The sequence below is a fragment of the Nyctibius grandis genome, chromosome 17 (genome assembly GCF_013368605.1).
Source record: "Nyctibius grandis isolate bNycGra1 chromosome 17, bNycGra1.pri, whole genome shotgun sequence".
Taxonomy (NCBI): domain Eukaryota; kingdom Metazoa; phylum Chordata; class Aves; order Nyctibiiformes; family Nyctibiidae; genus Nyctibius; species Nyctibius grandis.
Window position 1 is genome coordinate 2,520,649 of NC_090674.1, and position 23,490 is coordinate 2,544,138.

Here is a 23,490-nt window from a genome sequence, read left to right on the forward strand (position 1 = left end):
CTATCATGCCTGACACACAGATACGATGTAAATTCAGTCTCATTAAAATGTAACAGGACATGTCAGTAAAGCAAGGATAACACCTTCTACCCAGACAAGGTAATTTATAGATACAATGGCTTCCCCAGCAACATTATTTAATACTGACAGAAGCATTGAAGAACACAAAACAAGTTGACCAAAACCACTTTTTTTCTGAAATTGCCAAATTCTGTCAGCCAAAATAATGTAGAATATTTTGACTCACAATGTTTGGATCGTTAATTCCAATATAGTAAAGTAACTGTTAAAGAATAATCTAAAAATCCTGAAAACAGATTTAAACACTTCATTTGACCAAAAATTATTTTCCTTAAATGAAGTCAGGCCAGCGAATAAACAACCAAAGTGTCAACGCCGCCCAGTACTTGGTGGCCAAATACTCCTATCAACAAGTTTCCCCTTCCATCTGAACTGACATTTTGCCAGTATAAAAGCTGGCAACGCTGGCCTCGTGCACTCTGCTTTGAAGTGTGATTCAGAAAGAGGACTTGAGACAAATACCCAAAGGACAACAGTTCTGGTTTACTTTTACTATATCCTAGTCATAACACAAGAGCAAGAGAAGCAAAGGATGGGGAACACTTACTCAGACCGCACACAGTAGTGATGTAATGTGTAGAAAGTGCAATGAAGGAAGAGTAAAACGGCTCATATTGTTTGTCATGGTGCAGGATTTCAGATTCACTGCAACAGGAGAACAGAAGACATGTCAATAGTGTACAGCAGCACACAACACTCAGAATGTGTCATGTCTGTTAACAGATGTAAGACAAGATCGTTAAAATCACACACTCTTTCCAAATCAAAGTTTTGAGAACAGAATCCTCTCCCTTGTGTCCCATCTCCCATGTCCTCAGGACTGAGTCCTCCAGCAGCAGACAGACACAGCATCAGCATCGCTATTCACACAGAAAGTTTAAGGAAATAACTCCAATACTACAAATGTTGCTCCTTTATACCATCACCAGCTCAGCCTCTTTAACAATCGCTCTCCCACGTGGAGATTCATTAATCTTTAAGTTATTCTAGCTCAGCTGCCCATAAAGGTTGGGCTGTTTGTTCTGCTAACGCCAGGCAGGATTTGCCAGGGCTGGAGCACAGGCATTCCCTTTCTGTTCAGGCACAGAGTCAACAGGAGTTTATGCAATTCTGCAAAACAGAAGGATCAAAACAGGCAATTGCATAGTACCAACAAATACACAACAGCAGCGGCTGCAACAAGCTGGGGAGCGAAGAGTTTTGGCAGGTGATGCACAGAGGAGAAAAAACACACCCACTGTAATCAGCCTCGTGGGTAGACACTCGCAACGTCAGAGATCTGCATCGTTTTGCCCCGCACACAAATCAACGCAAAGCTCGGAGCGAGTGAAAATTTCACACCAACTCAAACCAAAAGTAAAAGTTGTAAAGCAAAATATGCATCAACACACCGAAAGTCAAGTCCCTGAGGTTTCTCAGGGAGGCTCGCTGGCCACGGAGAACATTATTCATGCTGAGAAATGACACGTTAAAAGCTGCTGCAACACAACATCACACCATATCCCCATTTGCACAGAAACCTGAAGGCAACCACCCAAGAACAGAGACAGACTCTGCCTCCATAGCTAGTTCTGCCCGTCATCCTTCCTGCGACAAAACTATGGCATGTGGATATCTGCCTATTAAATACTCAGATGACTTTCTTTCACATTTTCATTCAGTGATGTGAACGAGCAAGTTGGAAGAACAGATTATACGACTCAACTTCACTAGCGACTTCACCTCTCAAAACCCAGCCTTCTCCCCCTCTGGCAACAGAGTTTACTTCTGGAGGGGTGGTGGGGAGCAGAGGGCACCAGCCTCTAGCAGCACGCTATACCCAGCTAAACCGATGATTTCTCAAGTTTGGCAATGACCAGGGCTGCTGCAGAGCGTGGCAAAAGGAACCCACGTATCCCCTGCACCCACTCACACACAACGACACCAGCTTCGGCAAGCTGGGAGGAGGAAGAGGACACAGCGTTCCCTGCTGACCTGAACAGTGCCCAATTTATGCCCAGTCACCTTCCCTTTTCCAATCCTAAGTCATCGTTTCCAGCTGTAATGGGAGCTGTGGCTGAAACAGAAGAAACTGTAGAATATATCATATCTTCTGGGAAAATGAACCAAAAGAAATACTCAGCAGCTTTGTAGCCTTGATTTCCTAGTTCTGAGAAATTTTATTTAGTCTGCCTAAAAAACTAAAATAGAAAAGTAGCTGTTATGAAGAGAGAGGTGTTACCTGAAGATATTCAGGAGAGTAACACAGCCGAGTTTCAACGACTCACTCACCAGGCTTCACCTCACCATCTCCTGTCAGAAGTGCACTGATGGGTAACGAGCCCAGAGACTGAATGTGCAAAAAAGTTTGTGCTCTCTTATATTCAGACGCTAATTTTGCTCACCTGCCTCTTTATGCCCAGCTATAAATCAGCAGCAGTAGGTGTATGCAACGTATTTTCAGAGAACAAATGAGAGCAATTTGGGAATAACAGAGTACAGGAGCAACTGGCAGCTCCTCAATTATCTTTCTGCTGTACAGGTCAAGCTGTACAAGACAAAATACCCACGAGTTATAAGAACACAAAGGTGCAGAAACCAGAACAAGACAGAGAATGTCATCTGGATTGGGCAATAATAGGCTTGAGTTTTATTAAAACAAGTCGTGGACTTGTTATGGTAGTGAAAAATGGAAGGCATCTGTCAACTGATCATCAAGTCCTTGCAAATAAGCATAAATAAAAGATAACAGCTTATTCTGTGATGTGCTAGAGTGTTATTTTGCATATACAGGGAGATTTAATAATAACTTTCAGCTATTCTATTGTGATTTATTGCTTAAATACCATTTGCTTCCCAGGGAAAACCATTACTCATGCTAAGCGAGAAGCCTCTGTGTCAATATCAAATATAACACGTCAGCAACAAATACCACCTCCTTTCTCAGTTCTCCTTCCAAACCTTAAACAGACCCGAAATAGACCCTTTATGTAAGGCAGCGGGCACAAAAGCAGCCTCTTCCTTGAAAAGGTACAGCAGCAGGTGCAGGAATTCTCTCCCTACTGAAAACCCTTCCCTGAAAACCAACCTCCTTTGATCGTTACAGAATCAACCAGGTTGGAAGAGACCTCAGGGATCATCGAGTCCAACCGTTGCCCTGACACCACCATGGCAACTAGACCAGGGCACTAAGTGCCATGTCCAGGCTTTTCTTAAACCCCTCCAGAGATGGTGACTCCACCACCTCCCTGGGCAGCCCCTTCCAATGGCTAACAACCCTTTCTGAAAAGAAATTCTTCCTAATGTCCAACCTGAACCTCCCCTGGCGAAGCTTGAGGCTGTGTCCTCTTGTCCTATCGCTGGTTGCCCGGGAGAAGAGACCAACTCCCACTGCGCTACAACCTCCCTTCAGGTAGTTGTAGACTGCAAGTTTGTAATCGAGTCATCGAGTTTGTAATCTATGTTCCACTTCAGTTGCACCTTTCCAAGTCTGCACTTCCAGAATTTACGTCAAATAAGAGGCCAAAGCCTATTGGTTCTTGAATATACATACTAACAGGGGAATTCCAGTAACTTGATGATGCTTAAACTTAAAAACAAAATATAAGAGTTGTCAAGAAAAGGAGTTTTTAATTTACTTTGAAAAAAATAACATTAGTCATTTTGCTGCCTTTGCACCACGTTTATTTAAAGGGAAAAGCAGCCACTTTGTGGATGGTGTCAACCAACAGTCTCACTACAAGAGCTGAAAATCATCTTCTAAAAATAAGCTGAACAGATAAAATATTTTAGATTAAAAATCTAAAGATAGATTATTTGTTCAGAATAGAAGACCACGGCTCCAAACACGAACAAGCTATATTTTTTCTCTGTGATGTGCCACATGTTATATCAAGGCATGAAATTAAAGATATTGTCCTGCAAGACTCCCCAGGCCTTGCGCTCGCATTAAATCCTGCCGGGTCTGAAAGGCAGTCAGCAGCAGGCACACAACTCAAACCTCAGGGCAGCGCTACTTAAAGGCAACAAACTGCTGTCTCAAGTGGAAAATGGAACCATCGTTCTCCCTAATGGAGGAAACAGATCTCTCCCAAAAGTCAAGTGCATCCACTTAAAGTGTTTCTGTGATATTCTTCTGCTGAAACGCTCCGATAACGAACTTTAGCCACAGTGACAGTGGAGCGCCGCAAGGAAAAGCGCAGCTGAAATGGTCCTTAAAAGAAAGACTCGCCTAAGAACTGCCCAAATCACATAAACAGGTTTCGAGGTGAACCACTATTACATGTAAACAGGCACAGAACGCTAATTTGAAGCATCCACTGTTTGTACACTCAGCCATTCTATATTAAGCAAAACACCACAAGGCTTTATTTTATTATCTTCCTTAGCACAGTCTTTATCTTTTCTTTCCTAACAGCTTACTGCACTCAGGGTTATATCTTTATAACTCAGCATAACGTTGTGGCATTCATACCTAGTGCTTTAGACCATAAAATAAGGTGTAAGTTAAATTAAATAGCTCCAATGAGTACTCTCATGCTCTGAGTCTAACCTTTTGGTTAAGAAAAGGCAGACTTGATTTGCTTCAGTTTTATTTCTCCTTAAAACACGAGCAGTATTCCACTGGCAGAAGTCTAAAAGGAAGTCAGTGCCATACAATGCCCCCCCCCAGCAGTCTGTCACAGGCCAGGTGAGACAATTTTCACCGCACAGCCGCGCTCGAACAAAAGCAAAAACCACCAGAAGAGTCGCGAAGCCTCCCCGCGGGGTAACTGTCAACGGTGCTGCCGCCGTGGCCGAGCAGCACCCGACGCGCACAGCCGGGCGTGCATCCTCATCCCCGCTTATTAGGTCCCAAGGGCACCACCCCGAGAGCCTCCCAGGAAAGCGGGAGGAGGTTGGGCGTGAGTAACTCCCCGGACGCTGCTCGGGGCTCCCTTTTTCCCCGCCAGCCCCAGCAGGCGCTGGGCACCGGTCCTGGCCACCGCTCCGGCCCCGCCGCTGTCCCCTGCCCAGCACCGAGGGACGCTCCTCAGCCGCTCCCCGCAGCCCCGCACCGGCTGCCGCCAGCGGTAACCCCCCCCCCCGCCCAGCGCTGACTCCGAGGGGCTTCCCGTCACCGGGCACCCGCCCTGAGGGGAAGCAGGGCCCGGGCCGCCCCCGCCGCCCCGGACAGGTGAGCCCTCACCTCTCGATAACCGAAGCGAGCAGCTGCGGGAGCTCTTTCATCTCGAAGGCCGAGTAGGAGGCGGAGAGCAGCGGCCGCACGGCCACCTCCCAGCCCGGCTCCGCCGCGGCCCCCGCGCCGCCGCCCGCCGCCATCTTGCCGCTCCGCTGGGCGATGGGGGGGGGGCGGCGGCGGCGGAGGGGGACGGTGGGCCGGAAGTGCCTCCCCCCGCCCCCCCAACGCGCCGCGAGACAGGAAGTGACCCAAGGCCCACGCGCGCGTCGCGCCTCCCGATTGGAAGAGGAGGGCCGGGCCCAGGCGCGTGCGCAGTACATGAGTCAGCAAGTTTGCAGGTGGCGCATGCGCGGGTGGGAGGGGCCGCGCATGCGCAGCGCCGCGCCCTGGTAGCAGCGCCAGGATCTGGGCTTAAATTGGTCCAAAAGAGGCAAAAACGGGTTCTGCTCCTCGGCACGCGGCGTTTATGGAGGGGGCTGAGGGGCCACGGCCTCTCACGGGGGCACAACTCGCTGTGAAACGTGATGATGACAATTTAAATCCACATACAAAGAATTAAGGGCCGTTCTCCAGAGGGGAAACGCCACGAAGTTCTTCGCTCCTGCGTCGCGATGCCATAACGCCAGTGTTTTACACCAAATACGGGAAAATTAAAAACAAAATGGACAAGAACGAATGTTGTCATCATAATAAATAAAGAACATGGAGAGATTTTACATTCAATTTCCTCCCACAGCCCTGCAACATAATTAAATGACTCGATGAGGCTGTTTCCCACCAACATCCACCCCATTTCTAACCTCCTGCTTAAGGCCATGACCCAACGCCACCTCCTCTTCTCCGGCCTCGCGTACAGTAGCTCGCACGTTACTCAGCCTAGCAATCACATCCCCGCAGCTGATACCCCCTCAACCCTCCCCACGCCACGACATTAGTCATGGCTGGCACTGAGGAAGAGGCGAGGAGCGAGAGGACGCGCGTCCTTAGTATTATCTTCACTAACACGTGACGTGATGGCAGACTTCAGGGCTTCAACGGAGGTTTGGGAGTTTTCTTTTTTAGTCATAACTGACCAATGTCTCTTTTCCATCTCTCTTCCATTTCTTCTCAGTGGGAGACATGTAGGCAGCAGAGTTTTTGTTGCGCTAGCAGCTTTTTCTCCTATCTTCCAGCAAAAATGTAATACAGGTGTTTGCATACATCAGTCACGCAAGCTGGAACTTCTAACCAAACCCAGTGGGCAATCTTCAGCCAAGTCCAAATCTCAGGCACCTTCTCCAGCCTCAGCCTTCCCTCCGCCCGCAGCCTTACCGCCAGGCACGGTTCAGCAGCTTCACCTGAGCAAGTCTCTTTGTGATCATAGTAGCAAAAACCAGCCCGAAGAGGACGCTGCTGATCAGCACGTAGTCATAGTCGTCTTTCAGGACGTCAAACTGCTTCGATGGGTACACTCGGGTCTGGTAGATGTCTAGGCCGTATGCAACAACCTAAAGAAATGAGATCATGAGCGGGTAATGCAGCTTCCAGCAGAAAACCAGATACATCAGAAATGATTGACTCAGGTCTATAGGTTTGATTAGAAGAAGAAATGTTTAAGCAGAGAGCAGCCAGATGATGGGAAGTTACAGACCTCCCTGCCACAGGCTACGGTATCATGGTGCTCTACCCACAGACTCCACGGCCCTACATTGAATCCTCTGCCCTGTACTCACCAAACAAGTGGACTCCAGGCCGGAGGGGGCTGTATAAATCCCTCTCATTCGGGATATGGTTTGATTGTAGTTGATAAACCTCTCGGCATGTATCTGCACGTCAGGGGAGTATGGAATCAGGTTCTCTTCTCTGAAAGGCATTTAAAGAGAAATCAAAACCCAATCAACCAGCACTCGAAGGACATCATCTGCATTTCCTAGTCTGATCATCACAAGCTGACCTGAAACAGCAAATTTAGCAGCTTTTCCCAGTGCAGATTCATTTTTGCTGCAAGACCAAAATCAAACATGCCAGCTGGGTCAGACTACACTGCAGCAGCCTCCTTTCAGGCTTCTAAAGTTTGAAAAATAAGTGTCGTTCTAAAAACTTCAGACAGTTACTCTGACTGCTGCTTCTTAGTGTGCACACAACAGGCTGGTTTTGCTAACAATATGACCTGCTGCATCACAGACAAACATATTCCATCTTCACAGACTGGGAACAAAGCACCCTCACTTAATTTCATGCAAGAATTGCCCTCAATCTGTCCAGGACAAGTTGTTCTACTTCACACTACCATGTTATACACAAAATCCATCCCTCTTCCAGGCTGCCCAGGAACAGCGGTTATCGCGCTTTCCTCACCTGCTCTGTTCCGTGGGGATCTCTGGGCGGCGAGGATCCAGCAGAGCCTTTGGAAGGGAGAGGATGGCCCCGGAGGGAAGCCCAACTGTGCATTAAAAGAAATGCATCTCAAAAATGGTCATTTCTGACAGCGTTTTCTAACAACTAACATAAATGCTCTCTTAGTGCTTATCCTTGAACTTGTTGGGAGCGCAGGGCAGCCCACAGGCAGGATTTTTGGCAGCAACTGCATTTTGCTTGGTTTTCAGTGCGAAACCTGGCTCGTGCAGGCAGCATAAACACATTCAGAACGGAGCAGCATGCACTTACTGAGCAAGTGACGGCTGGTGATGCCTCGCTCGGTGATGGTGGCCTCCATGGCACTGATAGCAGATGGGAAGATGTAAGATTGCTGGAGGACCTGAGGTAAAATCGGGCGGTCAAGGGAGCTGAAGGCTGTGGCATTGTATTGCTCTGTCCCCTCATACAGCTCCAGCACAGTGAACTCGTTCCGACGTGCCTTCGTGTTCCAGTACTGGTACTGAAATAAGAGAAGATTTTCAGAAATATGGGGCAAGCAGAGTCAATAATACAGGGTTAGCAAGAAATCACAGAGGATGGTCAAAAGTCTTCTCCATACAGGTTCAGCAACTACCCCTACCTCCCAAACGTAAAGAACAAGGTAAGAATAACTTCTTACCACCACCCAGTTCTCTGAGTGGACAATGTGGACAGGTCCCTTCGCTTTCTTCTGTACCGACGCGTGGATGATCCTGCCTGTGACTCCATCAATCAGATATATTCCAATGAAAGTGCGCTCATGGTGCGTATCTGCGCTCTCTGTCACCACAGCAAGCAGGTTTGGATTCAAGGACTAGAGGAAAAAGAAAACCAAAACCTGAGACCCCCACTTTAGTGCCACAGGCACCTCTTTTATCTGCATTTCATCTGGAACTACGCATATAATAAACAAAGTATCTTATTAGCACAAATCACCTGAAGAAATCAAGCAGCTATTCCCCCACCATCAGATGTTTGACTGACTTAATTGCTGCATGAAGACATTTTATGAAAGAAATCTCCACCAAAATTAGCATCTTCTGCAGACAGTTATGGACGCTGATGCGTGTATAGAAAAAATGGTGCCACGGGGCAATTAAAATCAACGTAGTGCCTAGAAATGGTGTTGAGATCTTCCAGTGAGATAATGCATCAACAAAAAGCCAACAAAAAGTTCCTACAGCACCTTATAGAGAACACTGCGGTCTCCCATCACCCGGCCCTGGGAGTGCACGTGCTCATTGGACCTCTTCCCTTTCACACTCACTATCCTCTGTACTTCGGTGGGTATGACCACCTCCCAACTCTCCTCTGTTCTCAGGTCCTGCAAGAAAAAAACATGACGTGGGAGGTTTTATCTTGTCCTTAAAAGACACCATCTCCACCAGTAAGACACAGGAAGCTTTCTCTGCTTTTGAATTTTAAGTTTCTTAGGCACATTTTGAGGCTGAACTGTTTCCATTCCAAACAAAACTCCGTAAACCAAATGAAGAGATCTACCATTATCCAGAGGACATTCAAGAAAATTATGTCACTTCGACTCTCATGAGTCTTCCATACCTTTTTCAGCCTGAATCCAGACAGTTTTCCCTGCTCAGCATCCACTAGATAAAAATAGATAGAATGGGCTATTTCTTCTAACTGGCGAAGAACATTTTTAGTTGCTGGGAAAGCTGTGACCTGGAAAAGAATTGAAACGCAGGTTAAAAACTAATTGACACACAAAAGAAAAAAAGCCAACACAGAAAGATTATTTCAAACATGTTTACCAAGATGAGGTCTGTCTTACCAGAATAACCTCATAGTTTTGTATGAAATGTGACTCAACGGCATTTTTTTTTATCTTGCTCCAAAAGGCAGGGGAGTAATTAACCAGAACATGAAGAAAACTGCGTCCAGGCAAAGCAATTTACCTTGTACTCATCATCGATCAACAGTAATACTTTGGCATAGTCTTGATCCATAATAGGCAGAAGCAAAGTCTGAAGAATTGGACGCTTCAAAACAGGGGGAGCTACTTGACTTCTCTTCCCAAAGATGGGGTTAAACACATACAGAAAGCTCATTTTGGTTTCCTAAAAGAATAAATAAGATGCAAAACTTTTTCTAAGGTGGAAATGAGAGCTGTTTTTCTGTTACTTGCTGGTGTTGACTATTCATAAACTGAATTCAGCTATTCCATCCTCAAAACATTCTGTTTAGACACACATGTACTCTATCCTGCATTTCCCTATCAAAACCATACTGGGGCATGACAAGGTGTTCATGGCTTTAACTAAATCATATCTGCCACCTGCTGAGGCAGTCTCAACACATAAGAATGTCTCCTCCTACCTCATGTATGGAGCACAAAACATCCTGCAGCTAGCTTAAGGACAGCCATTGTCACCTAGTTAATGGAGATCACACATGACTTATCTCACACGACCAAAGAAACTGGATAAAATTATTTTGTTTCAATAAAAGGCTTCAACATGAGCATCCTGCAATTTTTTAGGATTGTGTGTCTGTTTCCCTCCAGCTCTCACTCTCCTCCTGTCCCCACATCAGTGATAACCAGATGATACCCAAAAAAATATTTTCTTCCACCCTTTCAAAGGGCACATTTCCACGTTAAACATGTTCAACAGAAGGACAGAGGAAAGGGACTCACCTTATCCTTAACAAGCAAGGTACATTGTGGAGGGTGTGGGAAATGGGCTGTTGTTCTTTGGACCATCAGCTTAAAGGAGGAGCCCGGTCTCACATTCCTGAGATACTGCTTCCACAGGATGGTGCCAGAACTGCTTTCAATACCAAAAAGCTGAGCAAAGAGACATAGTAAAGCCAAAGTTTAGAACAACACATCTCCCCCATTCAAGCACTGCATCTTTCTTTGGGATATGACAAAGATAGAAGAGTCTTAGTCCCTCTCCAAAGCTACCATGACATTCTGCCCAAAGCCTGGATAAAAACAGGGGCACGAATTCAGAGCTGAGACTCTTTGCTACAGTCTACAAACAGATTCCTGCCCTGGCTTCCTCACCTTTCCCGAAGCGGTGACCATCACCATCATTTTCTGGAGGTTGAATTCATCTCTGGCCAAATTATCAATGTTAATCTCATTTTTAATCTGGCTCCGGGGTTTCCTGGCATCATAGAACATCTTCCAAAGATGGGCGGTCCAGGCTTGCAGCAGGATAAGTTGGGAGGACAGCCTCTTCAGAAACATCCCCAGCAAACCATCTGCAAATAGACCAACAGTGATAACAAGAGGGAAAAAACATTCTGTCCCACTCCATAACTGAAATGATGGTCTCAGCCAGCAGGAGAAATGCTGCCATGCACGAACCTATGATAATTCTTTGCCTCTGCCTCCCTCTCCAGAATAGCGGAGTTATAGTTATAATTTCTATGACAGACTCCAGCATTTACCAACCTTTTCCCACTTCACAGAGGTACAGCTCATTCCAAAAGACGCTCTCAGCAACTGAAAGCAAACCTTCTCACAGAGTGCATCATCTCTTCCTGTGTATTCCTTCTTCCTCACTGGTACACTCACCTAAAGCTTACCCACCTGTAAGGTCTACCTCTCCCTCTGCACTCATTACTCAGAGCAAGAGAAGCCCTTGAAGTAAAAAAAATACTTAATTCTGCCCAATTGGGGTTTATATATAGCTTCTTGAAATAAGTGAAACACCAGACTTCAACTGTATTTCACCACTGCAGAAAGCAAGCAGAGGAGATCAAGTTCCACTAGGAAGCATCAGTCAGAAGTATTAGAAAACACTGCATGCAGTCTGAGGTTACCTTGAATGGCTGCATCCAGGACAGCAAGAAAACACAAAACAAAGCAAAAACAAAAGCTATTGCAAACGAGTCTTCCAGAAAGGGTCAAAGGGAAAAGTTTAGGAGAGACTGCCAAAATCCCTCCTAGTGCTGCTGACTGTTTTTTGAACAATGTGATACGCTTGTGTCATCTGCATGTGGCATTGGACTTCAAAAGTACAGAGAGAAACAGGTTTATTTCTGCTCATTTTAATTGCCATCAGTACAAATTTGAATCCTAGCTCTCAGCTCAGAGGAAAAAGAAAACAAAAAATACATTTGCTCAGGAAGAAAAGCAAACTCACAAAGGTAATTCCGTTAAATCTATGGCTTACCTGCTTTCTTTCCAAATTCTCCCTCCAACTCAGCCTGTGCCCCTGTCAGAGGTAGATCCACCATCTCCAAGCTTACCACTTCTGCTAGTGACTCCTCTCTACTCCATACAACTTTTCCTGGAAAGAAATACGAGTAGAATATTGGAAAATTGATGTCACTGAGATGGACTTTCAACCCTTTCTGCAAATTAACATTTTTGCCATCAGGATCTTTCCTGAAGAAACTTTGAGGAAGATCTACAACAGGACTCAGACTCAATTCTTACAAAGAGTTTTGAAATCTGCAGAAAACCCCTGAAATTCAAAGGCTCTGTCTGCACAAAGAACACTGCAGAACTGTTTTCTCAGCTTGTGAGGGAGAAAGAGTCTCCAGTATGTTTCATGGGACTTAGTTAAAATTCATTTTGCCAGTTTCCAAGGAAAGCAATGATAAAAGATAATTATTTGGGACTTAGAATTTTCTTCTTGTCCTACAGTGACAAGGTGTGCACTGTTCAAAATGCAGTAGATTAGCTGTTTGCCAGTTACCTGGCTGCTGGAGGAACATTAGCATGTGGTCTTCTGTTTGCACCAAGGCTCGATAGCCCACAGAGTCATCCTTCTTCAGGAAAACTTGGATGTATAGCTGGAAAAAAGAGCAGGCAAAACAGCGAGGTGAATGATCACATCATCTCCTTGGAGAAAACAGAACTCTCGGGTGAAACAAGAGCAAACAGTGTGATTGTATGCAGTAATGAGGCGCTTCTGCAGAATGATTTTCACCTTGTCTGAAGGGCTCTACCAATCCTGCCAAATGAGGGCAGGGAGGGCATTGCAAGTCTGATAGCCCACAGGACTGAAATAATCTCTCCTTGCTCACCTGCTGTGGCTTGGCACCGCTCTGCTCCAGGTGAAAGGTAATTGTGGTATCCAACAACCTTTGTCCAGTTTCAACCAGGTAGAGATTAATATTGTAGGTTTGATTGGAACAGGTTAAGGAGTCCTGAAACAACAGGCAGAAAATAGCCGAGTTAAACACACATGCCACACCAAATTCTGCAGAAGGATTTCATACTCAGCAAGAACTGTGGCTTCCAGATATTTTTAGATTATATATATGGAGTTGCTACACAACATCAGTCTCCAAAAAGATGGTGTAACACCTTTTTCATTCTGTTCCTGCATGCAAAGGAATAAAATGGCCTGTCAAGAACTTCTACTGTTCTTGGGAACAAGTGCACTTTATACCTGCTTCCGGGAATCCTCCAGAGTACTCCCAGCATGAAGGCCATCAGAACTGCCTGGTTTCTGAAATGAGCATGAGAAGAGATAACATGGCTTCAGAAAAATGAAACCTTGCTAAGTTCAGTATCCCTAAGAACTGAAATCCTCTACTGATCAGTAAAGCCCATTCCTAGGTTACAAGCCCACCTCACACAAGGCTGAAACAGGCTGCACACAGGACAGCATGCTTCACCAAGCCAGAAATAGCCTTAGCTGGATGTAATCAAGATCTGTTTGCATTACCATTGCCTTCATATGTCTGAGAAGCTAATTAAATCTTCCTCAAGTTACTATCCATCCCTGGCCTGTAAGGAAAACACTTGTGGAACCCACCCCCAGTCCATATCCATACTAGAACTGTGCTGGTTACACAGTACAGGCAAATCGTACTCACCAGTTCACTCCTGCAGGTCAGGACAGCAGCCACAGTTTTCTCCCCAGTTGTTGCAAAACTCACCAGAGCTGCCTGAAAAGAAAAAAATAGCAGGAAATCATAAAACAAACAAGAAAATCCCCAAACCTCACCAAAAGCTACCTGTGCAGCAAATTAAGCCATACTGGAATTAAAACCAGATGATCTTTCACAGCCAAATTTTAAATTTCATTGTTTCACCAAAAAAAAAAAAATTATCTCTTAGAAGACTGAAAGTACTTCTCAAAGATGGAAACAAATGACCTGCCACAGACTTTTGAACCATTATGTCCAGCGTTACTGAGCTTTTTAAAGCTTGTTTGCTTTTCAAAACCTCTCAGCTGGCCTAACAAAGTACTGCTGCACCAGTGGCTGCTTAGACATGCACCTCTGTCCACCTCAAAACCAGGAAATTACCCCAACACTGACAGTTGTTGGCAACAAAGCACTGATGTTTAGAAATATTTCAGCAGCTAGTATAAATAAAATCAAATGGTTTTCAAGTGGTGCAGCCAAGAGCACGATTGCAATGAGAAGCTCAGCAGTTTGTTCAGAACGCTTAGTAAAAGGGTATTTGTGTATTTTAAAGACTTTTAAGCTGTAGTTGGCCCTCTCACTTGAGTACATTTATCTGTTACCTGCTGGAAGTCCCGAAGGTGGCTGAGCAGCCCACGTTTGTACTGCAGCAGAGAGAAGTAGCTTGGAGACAGCTGCAGGAAGAACTGAGTCCGTGAGGCACCAACTACATTGGGTTGAGTGGCCAATATCCTGGGCTGGAAGCCATCAGCAAACTCCAGGTCGAGTGACTGTGAAAGGCAGACAAGCACATGTGCTCATGAGAACTTTTTCTTCACTGAAACTAACACCTTCCTTTTATCAGCAGTAATATAAGCTTTAGAAAGAGGTTTCCCCATGTCAGGATAAACAAAGCAGAAGTATGGAGGCCGAGGCTCCCACTGGAGCAAACTCTGGAGACATCAATCCAGAAGGAATGATTAGACAGACAAAAAGTTTTCTCTCCCTTCCCTCAACTTATGGGTCATGATGCCCCACACACATCTTCAATCATTCTGTAGTTTACTAAGAGGAGAAGCCCTACGCTGCCAGGCTCAGTCAGGCACCAAAGCAGCTGGACGATGAATTACGTACAATGCTCTTCCAGCACTTCTCACCTGCAGCGGGATCTGCTTCAGCTCCTGCTCTGTCTCCAAGGAGCAAACATAGAGCGAATGCGTGTCCACGTCCACACACACCAGCACTGCCTCCCCCACCACGCTGCACACGCCGTTCAAGCTCTCCAGCCACGGGGCTGCTACTCTGATCTGCCAAGCGAGGCATAAACAAAGAGACGGAGTTGTCAATAGCACAAAATCCTCAAAGAACCAACCTGGACACAACCAAGAACTTAAGTCAGAATTATTTTTACCTGTGACCCTGGAATAAACTATCTATCAGCCTGAGATTTCCAAGATGGTCTTGACTAACAGCTGAAAGTCTAATTAAGTTCTGCTTTCAGGGCATTCAGCAGTGAAATCCATTTAGTGGCCCACAGACAATGCCACAGCAAAGGGGAAGTTTATCTGTACTACAACAACAATTAATTACCCCGCACGCCACAGCACAGCCCACCTAGTTGGAAGCACATTTGTTAACATCAAATTCAATATTTTGGATCCATAATCGAGCACTACCTGTTTTGTAATTTCTCCATCTTCTATACTGAACATTAAAATGTTCAAGTGGCTCTGGGGAACGATTCCAAGCACGTGGATCACTCCAGTCCCACGGGAATACAACAACTGGTACTGAGTATTCTCACTGCAAGAGAGGCAGCAACCATGAAGCATCGTCTTCTCACACTACTGTTTTCAGATGTTTTCAAAAGCACAAAGCAAGTACAGCATCCCTTCCTCCCCAAGGCATCAGGGTCCCTGTCAGAAGTTTATGCTTCTACTTCAAATATGTTCTTACCTTTCTGGTAAGTGTTCCACCCATTTCTGGTGCCCATTGGAAAGGTAGTGAAGAGAGATGGCTGTTTTCTTCAGGACTGCCACATATTTCACCACGTCTTGTAGCCCCACCAAACCAGCCACCTGGAAACTAAGCACAGGTCAGAGACAGTAAGTCAGAATATTATTTTCTTCCAGGAAAAAAAAAATCACTATTTAAAGACCTTCTTCAAACACTTAATATCAGTCTTGAAGTACAATTTATAGCCCACTTTATCTATCCTTGCTGATCTCAACAGAGAGCATTGGGCTGGAATCCAAACATCCCAAACCAGATGCATGTTTAACATGTTGTAAGAAAAAATCCATCAATGAAAAAAAATTTATCTCTTCCTGGTTTGCTAATAGAAACAATATTAGATTTAACTGCAAGATCCAGGCATTCATAAAGAATTCACCTAAATGTTATTTTGGGAACTTTACATCTAACTAATACAAGTCCAGACATGGTGAACAATCCCTTCCTTCCTTCCTAGACCAGGATCACAAAGGGAAAGAGACAATGCGAACACGAAAGCCTACCTGCCAGTGTCCAGGGATGTCTCCCAGTTCAACCCTCCGATGTTGGTCTCCCAGGAACGTAGAATACGTCCAGCATTAGACACAGTGATGGCATCTGCCCGTGAAATAAAGAGAATGAGATGAACACAGAACTTGTACCCACCACAGATCAACAACGCAATGAGTTCTGGCAAGTTCAACTTGTGGTCTAGCACGTGGCTGAGATCCCACGTACAAGGACAACTGCTAGCCCCAGCACACTGTCTGCACGTTCTCCTTACCCTGCCCATGGATCAGCATCGCATCTATTGCTCCTTCGGGGGTTCCCTTGTCCACATGGCGCCACACTGAAGGAAACAGAGTTAAGTAAGAACAAGATCTGTTCCCCCAAACACTTTTATTTGTTATTATTTTTAAACCTAGGCTCTTCATGGCAATATGCTTATGCAGAGAACAGTGTGCTTGCCCTAAGCGACAGCTTTTGAGCTGCCGGCTGAATCCTCTCAGTCCGACAAAGCAGTATCACCGGCATTAACTTATCAGTATCAAAACACAGCGCAACTTCATTGACACGTTAGCCCCGGCGCAACAGGCGTATTCCCCACAACAAACCCCGCTTCACTCACGGATTTCACCGCTCCTGGAGTTCAGGGCAGCCACGACGTTCTTCTCGGTGGCCACGATGAGCTTCTTCGAACCCTGCGAGGCCTCCAAGGAGGCGAACTTGAGCTTCCCCACGTACTGCTGCCTCCTGGGAGAGGAAACGCGAGCGGGAGTGAGACGGGACAACGGGGCACCCAGCTGAGGGGGCGGGAAGGGGAAGGCCCGACGGGCTGCTGCAAGGAGAAGGCAGCACGGCGGCCCTGAGCCCGCTTGCAGGAGGAGGACCCCGGCGCGGCGGGGACCCCCCGACTTTCCCCCAGCACTCACCAGTCGAACTTGCCCACTTGGTCCTCATAGACGGCGGCCGCCAGCGGCAGCAGCAGCAGCGCCCACAGCCCCTCCGCCATGGCCGCGCCCGGCCGCCACCCCGGCCGCGAGGGGGCCTTAGCGCCGCAGGGCCGCCCACGCCGCCGCCTGCGCGGAAAACCCGCGTGAGCGCCGCCGGGTGGGCGCAGGCAGCGCGCGGGGCAGCCCACGGGGTGTTCCCAGCAGCCCGCGCGGCGCCCAGGGGGCCTCGAAGCACGGCGGCGCCATGCCGAAGTCCAAGAGGGACCGCAAGGGTGAGCGCCCCGACCCCCGCCCGTCCCCTCCCGCTCCCCCATCCCCATCCCCATCGTAACGCGGCCTCTCCGCTCCCCGCAGTCTCCCTGACGCGGACGCCCAGGAAGGGGTTGGAAGCCAAGCAAGCGCTTATTGCCGAGGTGAGTGCGGCCCGGCCCGGCCCGGCCCGGCGCGGTGCCCCGCTCCCCCGGCCCCCGCTAACCGGTGCCTTGCAGCTGCGGCGATGCGTGGACACCTACAAGTACATCTTCGTCTTCTCCGTTGCCAACATGAGGAACAACAAGCTGAAGGACGTCCGGAACGCCTGGAAGCACAGCAGGTGAGACGGGGCGGCGGTGGGATGGCGGCCGAGGGGGGAGCGCGGCCGCGGAGCTGACAGCCGCCGCCTCCTCCTCCTCCTCCTCCTCCTTCTCCTCCTCTTCCACCTCTTCCCCAGGATCTTCTTCGGGAAGAACAAAGTGATGATGGTGGCGCTGGGACGCGAGCCGAGCAGCGAGTACAAGGAGAATCTGCACAAGGTAGGGGCTCGGGTTTGTCCCAAAGCTTCACCTCGCTCGGGGTGGCTGCGGCACCGAGTAAACACCCCGGGACGGCAGAGCCTCCTGGGGTCACCTCTCGGCGGGGGTTTTATTTGAATCCATCCCTATCGCGACAGAAAAGCTCTGTTGCCAGCAGAGCTTTCCTAGCTGTACAGGGAACCCTAGAAGGCAGGTCCCCGGGTGCTGCCCAAGCCCCACAGATGGCCTCTCTCTTTCAGGTCAGCAAACACCTGCGAGGTGAGGTCGGTCTCCTCTTCACCAACCGCACCAAGGATGAGGTGGACGAGTAAGTACCTGCCTGTCACTTCTCTGCTCCACTCGTTGACGTTTCTCTTAAAGCAGCGATGGCCTCATGACGCTTTTCCGCTTGTCTTTCTCTGCCGTCCCTGCCACAGCGGGGAAGAAGTTACGGCCCGTGATCCCCACGTTACCCAAGGGATGTTCTTTCCGCAGCTAAAGCTGGTGTTACCTGTCTCTGTCTCAGGTGGTTCTCCAAGTTCAAAGAGGTGGACTTTGCCCGCGCAGGGAACAAGGCGACGTACACGGTGAGCCTGGACACGGGGCCCTTGGAGCAGTTTCCCCACTCCATGGAGCCTCAGTTACGGCAGCTGGGATTGCCAACGGCCTTAAAGAAAGGTACGGGAAGCAGCTGCAGGAGATAAGCTTCGTTTTTCATCTGCACAAACAAGATCTTTTAAGGAGAGTGTTAAATAATTGAGTAGAATTTAGTTCTGGAGAAAATCCGATGACAACTTTCTCCTTGTTCAGCTGGTGCTAGAACTCGTATCCTTCTTGTGCCGTTCTTCCCAAGCTGATGTCAAAGAACGGGTGAAACAACCAGCTTTCTACACGATACCATCCTTTGTCGGTGCAAACAACTAGGCCGAGCCTAACCCAGCGCGTTGGCATCCCGTTCAGAAACCAGATGTCGGGTTTTCCTTAGAACTGATCTCACCCAGCTTCTTGGGGCGCACTAATATTTGCGTGGAAAGGCATAAGCTCCAACGGGCAGTGTTTGAGGGAGTCTCAGCGCTGCGTTTCGGTGGGCTTAGCCGGGGTTTGCGAGCCTGTTTCAAGAGCTTCTCTTCCCGCAGGAGTGGTGACGCTGCTTTCAGATTACGAAGTCTGCAAAGAAGGGGACGTTCTCACCCCCGAACAAGCCCGTGTCCTGGTGAGTAGCGTTGTGACACAGCGTCTGCATGAGCGCTTGTTTCCCCCAATATAAAATAATTAACTGTTCAGCTTAATTGCACTGGAGCGTGCGAGTTCTCGGGTGAAGGTGAGCCGTACTTCTGGGTATGGGTCAGTGGGGCGCAGCAAACATCCTTACCCGTTCCTAACACAGGGATTATTTGGGCTCCTGCTTTGCTGCAGTTCCCCTCTGGAAGCGATATTTACCGTCAGCGTTATTGCTAGGCTGGCCACAGAGACGATGGACCAGGAATGAGAGAGATTTGTGTCCTTTCCTAGAAACTCTTCGGCTACGAGATGGCGGAGTTTAAAGTCACCATCAAATTTCTATGGAATTCTGAGACAGGAGACTTCCAGAAGCTTGTGGGAGACTCAGCGAAGGAGGAGGAAGAGGAGGAGGAGGAGGATGATGACAGCAATGAGGACTAGCAACAGTCCTTGCACTTGGACACCACACAGTTCTACTCTATTTTAGAGACAAAAAGAGGAGGATGTTTCCCATCCCTGTTTGCACCCAGAGGACAAGGACGATCCGCTCAAATGTGCTTTTCATAAAAACTGACCTAATTATGCTTTTTTTATATAAATCTATATATAAAACTTCAAATGGTTGTTGCTGCTGCCTGTTACTGTTCCAGCACCCCAGGAGCTGAAGAAATGCCACCTCAAACACAAAAGCTAGGCAGAAAGCACGTCAGTGTAATGAAACTTAGACGTAACACAGCTGACATTGGGGAAGGCGCTGGGGGTTTGTTCTTATCTTCTGGTAAGAGCTTCAGAAGCAGCCGTTCAGCTCCAAGTCACCCAGCACTGATGAGGAGATACCAACCAGGTTACAGCTACAGTCAAGAGATAGGGTCTGCATTAGAAAAAGGGTTTATTCTTGTACATAATTAGTTAAGAAACCATTATCAAAGCACAACTGGGGCCGTCATCCAGTTATGTGTCTATTTTCCCCAATCAACTTTTATCTTTACATCGTGTGGGCCGCGTAGAGCTGAAGGTCCATGAGGGGAGAAAGAATAAGGCATGGCCCAACACAAGTGCTGACAGGTGTTGTGTATCCTACAAAGCTTCATTAATAGAGGAAAAAAAATCACAACCCATTTGCATGTCAATCAGAGGGGCAGGGTGGGTAAGTACCTCCCTCGTGCTTGATTATCCACCCCCATGACAACCCCTTCCTCGTCCCTACCCTCAGTCTCTAGCGGAAATAGTTGGGGCAGTCGTGCGCAGTGAGGTTCCAGGCTTTATCGAATGCCTCCACCACAGCTGGGAGCAGGGGACCCTCTTCACTGTAGTCAAGGTTCTGCTCTAGCTGCTCCAAGTTGGACATCCCAATGATCACTGCGTCTCCAAGAGAACCCTGGAAAGCGATAAAAGGAGTTGCTCATCCCAAAAGAAACCTAGTTCACCTCCCAAGCCGCTGCAGGCCAAACTTCAAACATTTATTTCTAGTAAAGAACATCCCAGTAACTCCTGGATGTTTAGACAACTGACACCACGAAGTTCTGCTCACAAGGCCAGAACATCTCCAGGTCATGCCAGCTCCTCAAAAGCTGCCAGCTCTGACTTTATGAGGGGCCAGGGGAACATTCTGGGGAGATGGGGAATATAACCATCCATTTCCTAGTCCACTGAAAAGCAAAGTCATCTCCTCACAGGGAAGCTGGGTGGGTGGGAAGCCAAGACCCCAGTCACTGGCACTTAAAACCTTTAAAACGCCCCAAGCCCACGGGATATTCCGAGATTAAAAGATAACTGTTTGTACACAGACATTTCCCTGTTCGTGTGCCACGACAGCTGCCCCGTTGTGGTGCTGCTGGCAGCCACCTCAAGCTCTTACCTGTAGTTTGGAGTGATTGTACAGCCAACGCAAAGCAGCAGAGGTCAGGCTCGGCGCACTGGCGCCGTAAGCATCTTTCAGAGCTCTTTCTACTAGGGCAATTCCTTCAAAATTGTGCTTTTTCCAGTACCTGCAACAAAAGAAATCACTTATTGCTCCTGGGACCTCCAGTGAATCATACATCTATATTATAAGGAAGTACAAAAGGCTTTCAGGAAGCCACATACAACTCTTTGTAGCCTTTGAGGACTTCTGCAATCCCTCACTGCAAGCTGGGAGGAAGCTGAGCCTAGAAACCACTCTGCAAAGCTCAGTCACAAGCCATGTCCCCAGTCACATGTGCAGATGTAATCACTGCACAAGCTTTGGTCAATCCTGCTTCCTCTCAGCTGATAGTGTGGGTTTTTTTATGTAGCCACTCCTGCCACACGTCCCTGCTCATCTATCAGCTCAAAACGTACCTGTCCCTGTAGGCTTGAGCCCAGTCATTCCCAAAAAACCTTCCAGTGGGCTGGCGTGTGTCTTTGTCCTCATACTTGTACTTGCCAGTCAGCAGCCCTCCTGCAAAGGGTCAGCAGCACGTTCAGCGATGGGCTGGCTCTTCTGCAGTCCCCACTTCGCATGTTTTTATCTCAAAGTCTCACCCTTTCCCTCCTCGTACCTGCCAGTGGATTGTAGGCGTAGAACCGCAGTCCGTAGTATCTCAGGCAAGGGAAGAGCTCAGCTTCCACCTGGCGAGTGGTCGCGTTGTACATACCCTGCACAAAGATGGGGGGACAAAGAACTTCAAACACTAGCTCAGGAGCACCTGGGAGAGCCTTCTCCCCACCCTTTCCTGTCAATACTCTTATCCAGAAGAGCGGCTTCAGGTCACATAAGGTTATTATCTGCTTAGGAACAGAATTTCTAAAGGATTGCAAGTACTGCAAAAACTTTTTAAGTTCCACATCAAGGGAGTCACTGACTCAAGCAACAAAAGCACACTCAGCTTTTTCTGAGAAGCATCTCACTGAGCTTTCTAACCACGCGTGTCCTGAAAGGACTTCCCAGATAATAGCAGCAGCTTCCTGTTCTGTGTTTGTATCTGGCACACTGGGGGCTGGTCCAAGATCTGGGGCTCCCAGACCCTTCCCCACAGTGACAGACCGTTGCTGTAAGGACACAGAGAACCACCCATATGCTGTTCTGATTTGTAGCCTCACATTCTTTTGGTTTGATTCATCACAGCCTCCACAAAAGATCTGCCGGACCACAGCAAGCCCCTATCCCTCACCTGGTACACAGTTGGCATCACCCAGTTGTTGTATTTGCAGATGGTGCAGATTTCTGCGACCTCCCACGCTGCGTAGTTCGACAGACCGAGTTCTTTAAACTTTCCCTGCAGAGGAATAAAAGGGTATTCAGCTCCAGATTGTAAAAGTGCATTTGTATCTGGGCAGTGCAAGATGCGTATGATGAAAAGGACAGTCGCCAAATTTCAGTCCAGACTTCTCTGCTCACCCCTGTTCACCTTTTCTAGATGGCAAAAGTATGTCCTGCTTTCTGTTCATTTTGAATTCACACCTTTTAATTTAAATGGCACTATTAAATTAATGCAATTCAGGAATTCTTCACCCATTACCAGCACTAATCTTAACCTAGTCAGTTAACACGGCTGAAAGCAAAGTTCAGGTGTTCTAACGTTTCCAAGAGCTTTTGAGAACAAAGTGCACCACGTGAACACGCAACAGAGCAGCAGTTCTTTGGCTCTGCCCTGCGTCTCCTCTTCCTAGTGTTGCGCAAACCCGGTGCTGCAGAAGGGCACAACAAGCAGCCTCGGTTTAAAAGGGTGATGGGAGGGAGGGAATCAAGAGATGGTCCAGGCTTGGACTTCCCACTTTACTTCTTTGTGCAGCTCATTGCAGGCACGCAGCGTCTCCTCCACCGGGGTCCCATGGTCAGGAGCGTGGAGGTAAAAGAGCTCCACACTCGTCCTCTTCAGCCTCTCCAGAGATGTGTCCAGCTGCGATCGCACACTCTCAGGCTTCAGCGTCTTCCCGTCCCAGGGGTTCGCCTTGGTGGCGACTTCCACTGGCAGAGAGAAAGAAAGAATGAGCAGGGATGTTCCTACCTTCAGGAAGGGAATGGGGATAAGAGGCAAGCATTGCTTGAGGTGTTTCAGGGAAGGCCCCTCTCCTCGGGAATCACGTCAGCCTAGCAGGGGAGGCTCTTCTCCTTCGGGCCTGCAGGTTTGTCCTAGAGAGGGAGGCCCTTCTCCGCAAAGCCCGGGGGTCAGCACTAGCAGGGGAGTCCCTTTCCCTCAGGTATGGTGTCAGCCTGGTAGGGAAAACCCTTCTCCTCAGGGAACGGGCCCCGGGGAAGGCCCTTCTTCTCAGAGACAGTGTCAGCCTCCAGGGAAGACCCTTCTCCTCAGGGCAGACCCCTCTCCTCAGAGACCGCCTCCCCCTCCAGCCCCACTGCGCCCAGCCCCGGCCGTACCGGGCTCCGCGCCGCCAGCCAGCAGCGTGCCCAGGATACGCTCGGACTCTCCGCCCGCGTACATGTAAGCGGTGTCGAGGAGGCGGTACCCGCGGCGCAGGAAGGCGCGGAGCAGCGCGGCGCTCGCCTCCGGCCCTGCCCGCCGCCCCACCTCCATGGCGCCCAGCACCACGCCGGGCCGCGCTCCCTGCGCCGCCATCGCCGCCGCCAACGCCACTGCGCATGCGCGGCCGGGGCGGACCGCGGGGAGAGCACCCGCCCCGCCCG

General features: G+C 48.3%; 4 protein-coding genes across 8 annotated transcripts in view; 1 reads left to right on the forward strand and 3 right to left on the reverse strand.

Moving 5' to 3' along the window:
• Window positions 1-5,426, reverse strand: part of UBR4 (ubiquitin protein ligase E3 component n-recognin 4) — a 77,347-nt gene extending 71,921 nt beyond the window's left edge. For all 5 annotated transcript variants that reach the window (XM_068414810.1, XM_068414809.1, XM_068414807.1 and 2 more), the window contains exons 1-2: window positions 5,249-5,426; window positions 629-726 (exon numbers count right to left, since the gene is read on the reverse strand). In XM_068414810.1, the coding sequence (XP_068270911.1) occupies window positions 629-726; window positions 5,249-5,382 (232 nt within the window). In that variant the 5' untranslated portion in view covers window positions 5,383-5,426. The remainder of the gene's footprint in view (window positions 1-628; window positions 727-5,248) is intronic.
• Window positions 5,427-5,908: 482 nt separating this feature from the next.
• Window positions 5,909-16,986, reverse strand: EMC1 (ER membrane protein complex subunit 1). The gene is made up of 23 exons (XM_068415012.1): window positions 16,876-16,986; window positions 16,572-16,696; window positions 16,227-16,292; window positions 15,967-16,060; window positions 15,407-15,535; window positions 15,127-15,253; window positions 14,608-14,757; window positions 14,074-14,241; window positions 13,418-13,489; window positions 12,988-13,047; window positions 12,620-12,742; window positions 12,289-12,385; window positions 11,761-11,877; window positions 10,644-10,843; window positions 10,272-10,421; window positions 9,532-9,693; window positions 9,179-9,298; window positions 8,805-8,942; window positions 8,259-8,432; window positions 7,889-8,099; window positions 7,580-7,664; window positions 6,955-7,084; window positions 5,909-6,729 (listed from the first exon to the last, which is right to left on the reverse strand). The coding sequence occupies exons 1-23, from the start codon at window positions 16,953-16,955 to the stop codon at window positions 6,550-6,552; spliced, it is 2,958 nt and encodes a 985-aa protein (XP_068271113.1). The 5' UTR covers window positions 16,956-16,986; the 3' UTR covers window positions 5,909-6,549.
• Window positions 16,987-17,112: 126 nt separating this feature from the next.
• MRTO4 (MRT4 homolog, ribosome maturation factor) lies at window positions 17,113-19,506 on the forward strand. Its single transcript, XM_068414517.1, has 8 exons — window positions 17,113-17,168; window positions 17,251-17,309; window positions 17,385-17,488; window positions 17,606-17,687; window positions 17,927-17,994; window positions 18,193-18,344; window positions 18,803-18,879; window positions 19,179-19,506. The coding sequence occupies exons 1-8, from the start codon at window positions 17,141-17,143 to the stop codon at window positions 19,326-19,328; spliced, it is 720 nt and encodes a 239-aa protein (XP_068270618.1). The 5' UTR covers window positions 17,113-17,140; the 3' UTR covers window positions 19,329-19,506.
• Window positions 19,507-19,759: 253 nt separating this feature from the next.
• Window positions 19,760-23,431, reverse strand: AKR7A2 (aldo-keto reductase family 7 member A2). The gene is made up of 7 exons (XM_068414518.1): window positions 23,224-23,431; window positions 22,628-22,815; window positions 22,019-22,123; window positions 21,407-21,503; window positions 21,207-21,306; window positions 20,746-20,875; window positions 19,760-20,265 (listed from the first exon to the last, which is right to left on the reverse strand). The coding sequence occupies exons 1-7, from the start codon at window positions 23,420-23,422 to the stop codon at window positions 20,104-20,106; spliced, it is 981 nt and encodes a 326-aa protein (XP_068270619.1). The 5' UTR covers window positions 23,423-23,431; the 3' UTR covers window positions 19,760-20,103.
• Between the last annotated feature and the right edge of the window lie 59 nt (window positions 23,432-23,490).

Bases quoted from the DNA above. Each gene is read 5' to 3' on its own strand.
- AKR7A2 (XM_068414518.1), bottom strand. From the start codon at position 23,422: ATGGCGGCGCAGGGAGCGCGGCCCGGCGTGGTGCTGGGCGCCATGGAG. The intron at 20,876-21,206 runs GTACGTTTTGAG...CTTTTGTTGCAG, and splicing joins GCTCAAGCCTACAGGGACAG to GTACTGGAAAAAGCACAATT. The intron at 20,266-20,745 runs GTAAGAGCTTGA...ATCGCTTTCCAG, and splicing joins ACAATCACTCCAAACTACAG to GGTTCTCTTGGAGACGCAGT.
- MRTO4 (XM_068414517.1), top strand. From the start codon at position 17,141: ATGCCGAAGTCCAAGAGGGACCGCAAGG. The intron at 18,345-18,802 runs GTACGGGAAGCA...CTCTTCCCGCAG, and splicing joins GCCAACGGCCTTAAAGAAAG to GAGTGGTGACGCTGCTTTCA. The intron at 18,880-19,178 runs GTGAGTAGCGTT...GTCCTTTCCTAG, and splicing joins CCGAACAAGCCCGTGTCCTG to AAACTCTTCGGCTACGAGAT.
- EMC1 (XM_068415012.1), bottom strand. From the start codon at position 16,955: ATGGCGGAGGGGCTGTGGGCGCTGCTGCTGCTGCCGCTGGCGGCCGCC. The intron at 16,061-16,226 runs GTAAGGAGAACG...TTTCACGGGCAG, and splicing joins GATGCTGATCCATGGGCAGG to ATGCCATCACTGTGTCTAAT. The intron at 8,100-8,258 runs GTAAGAAGTTAT...CTCTTATTTCAG, and splicing joins ACTCAGAGAACTGGGTGGTG to TACCAGTACTGGAACACGAA.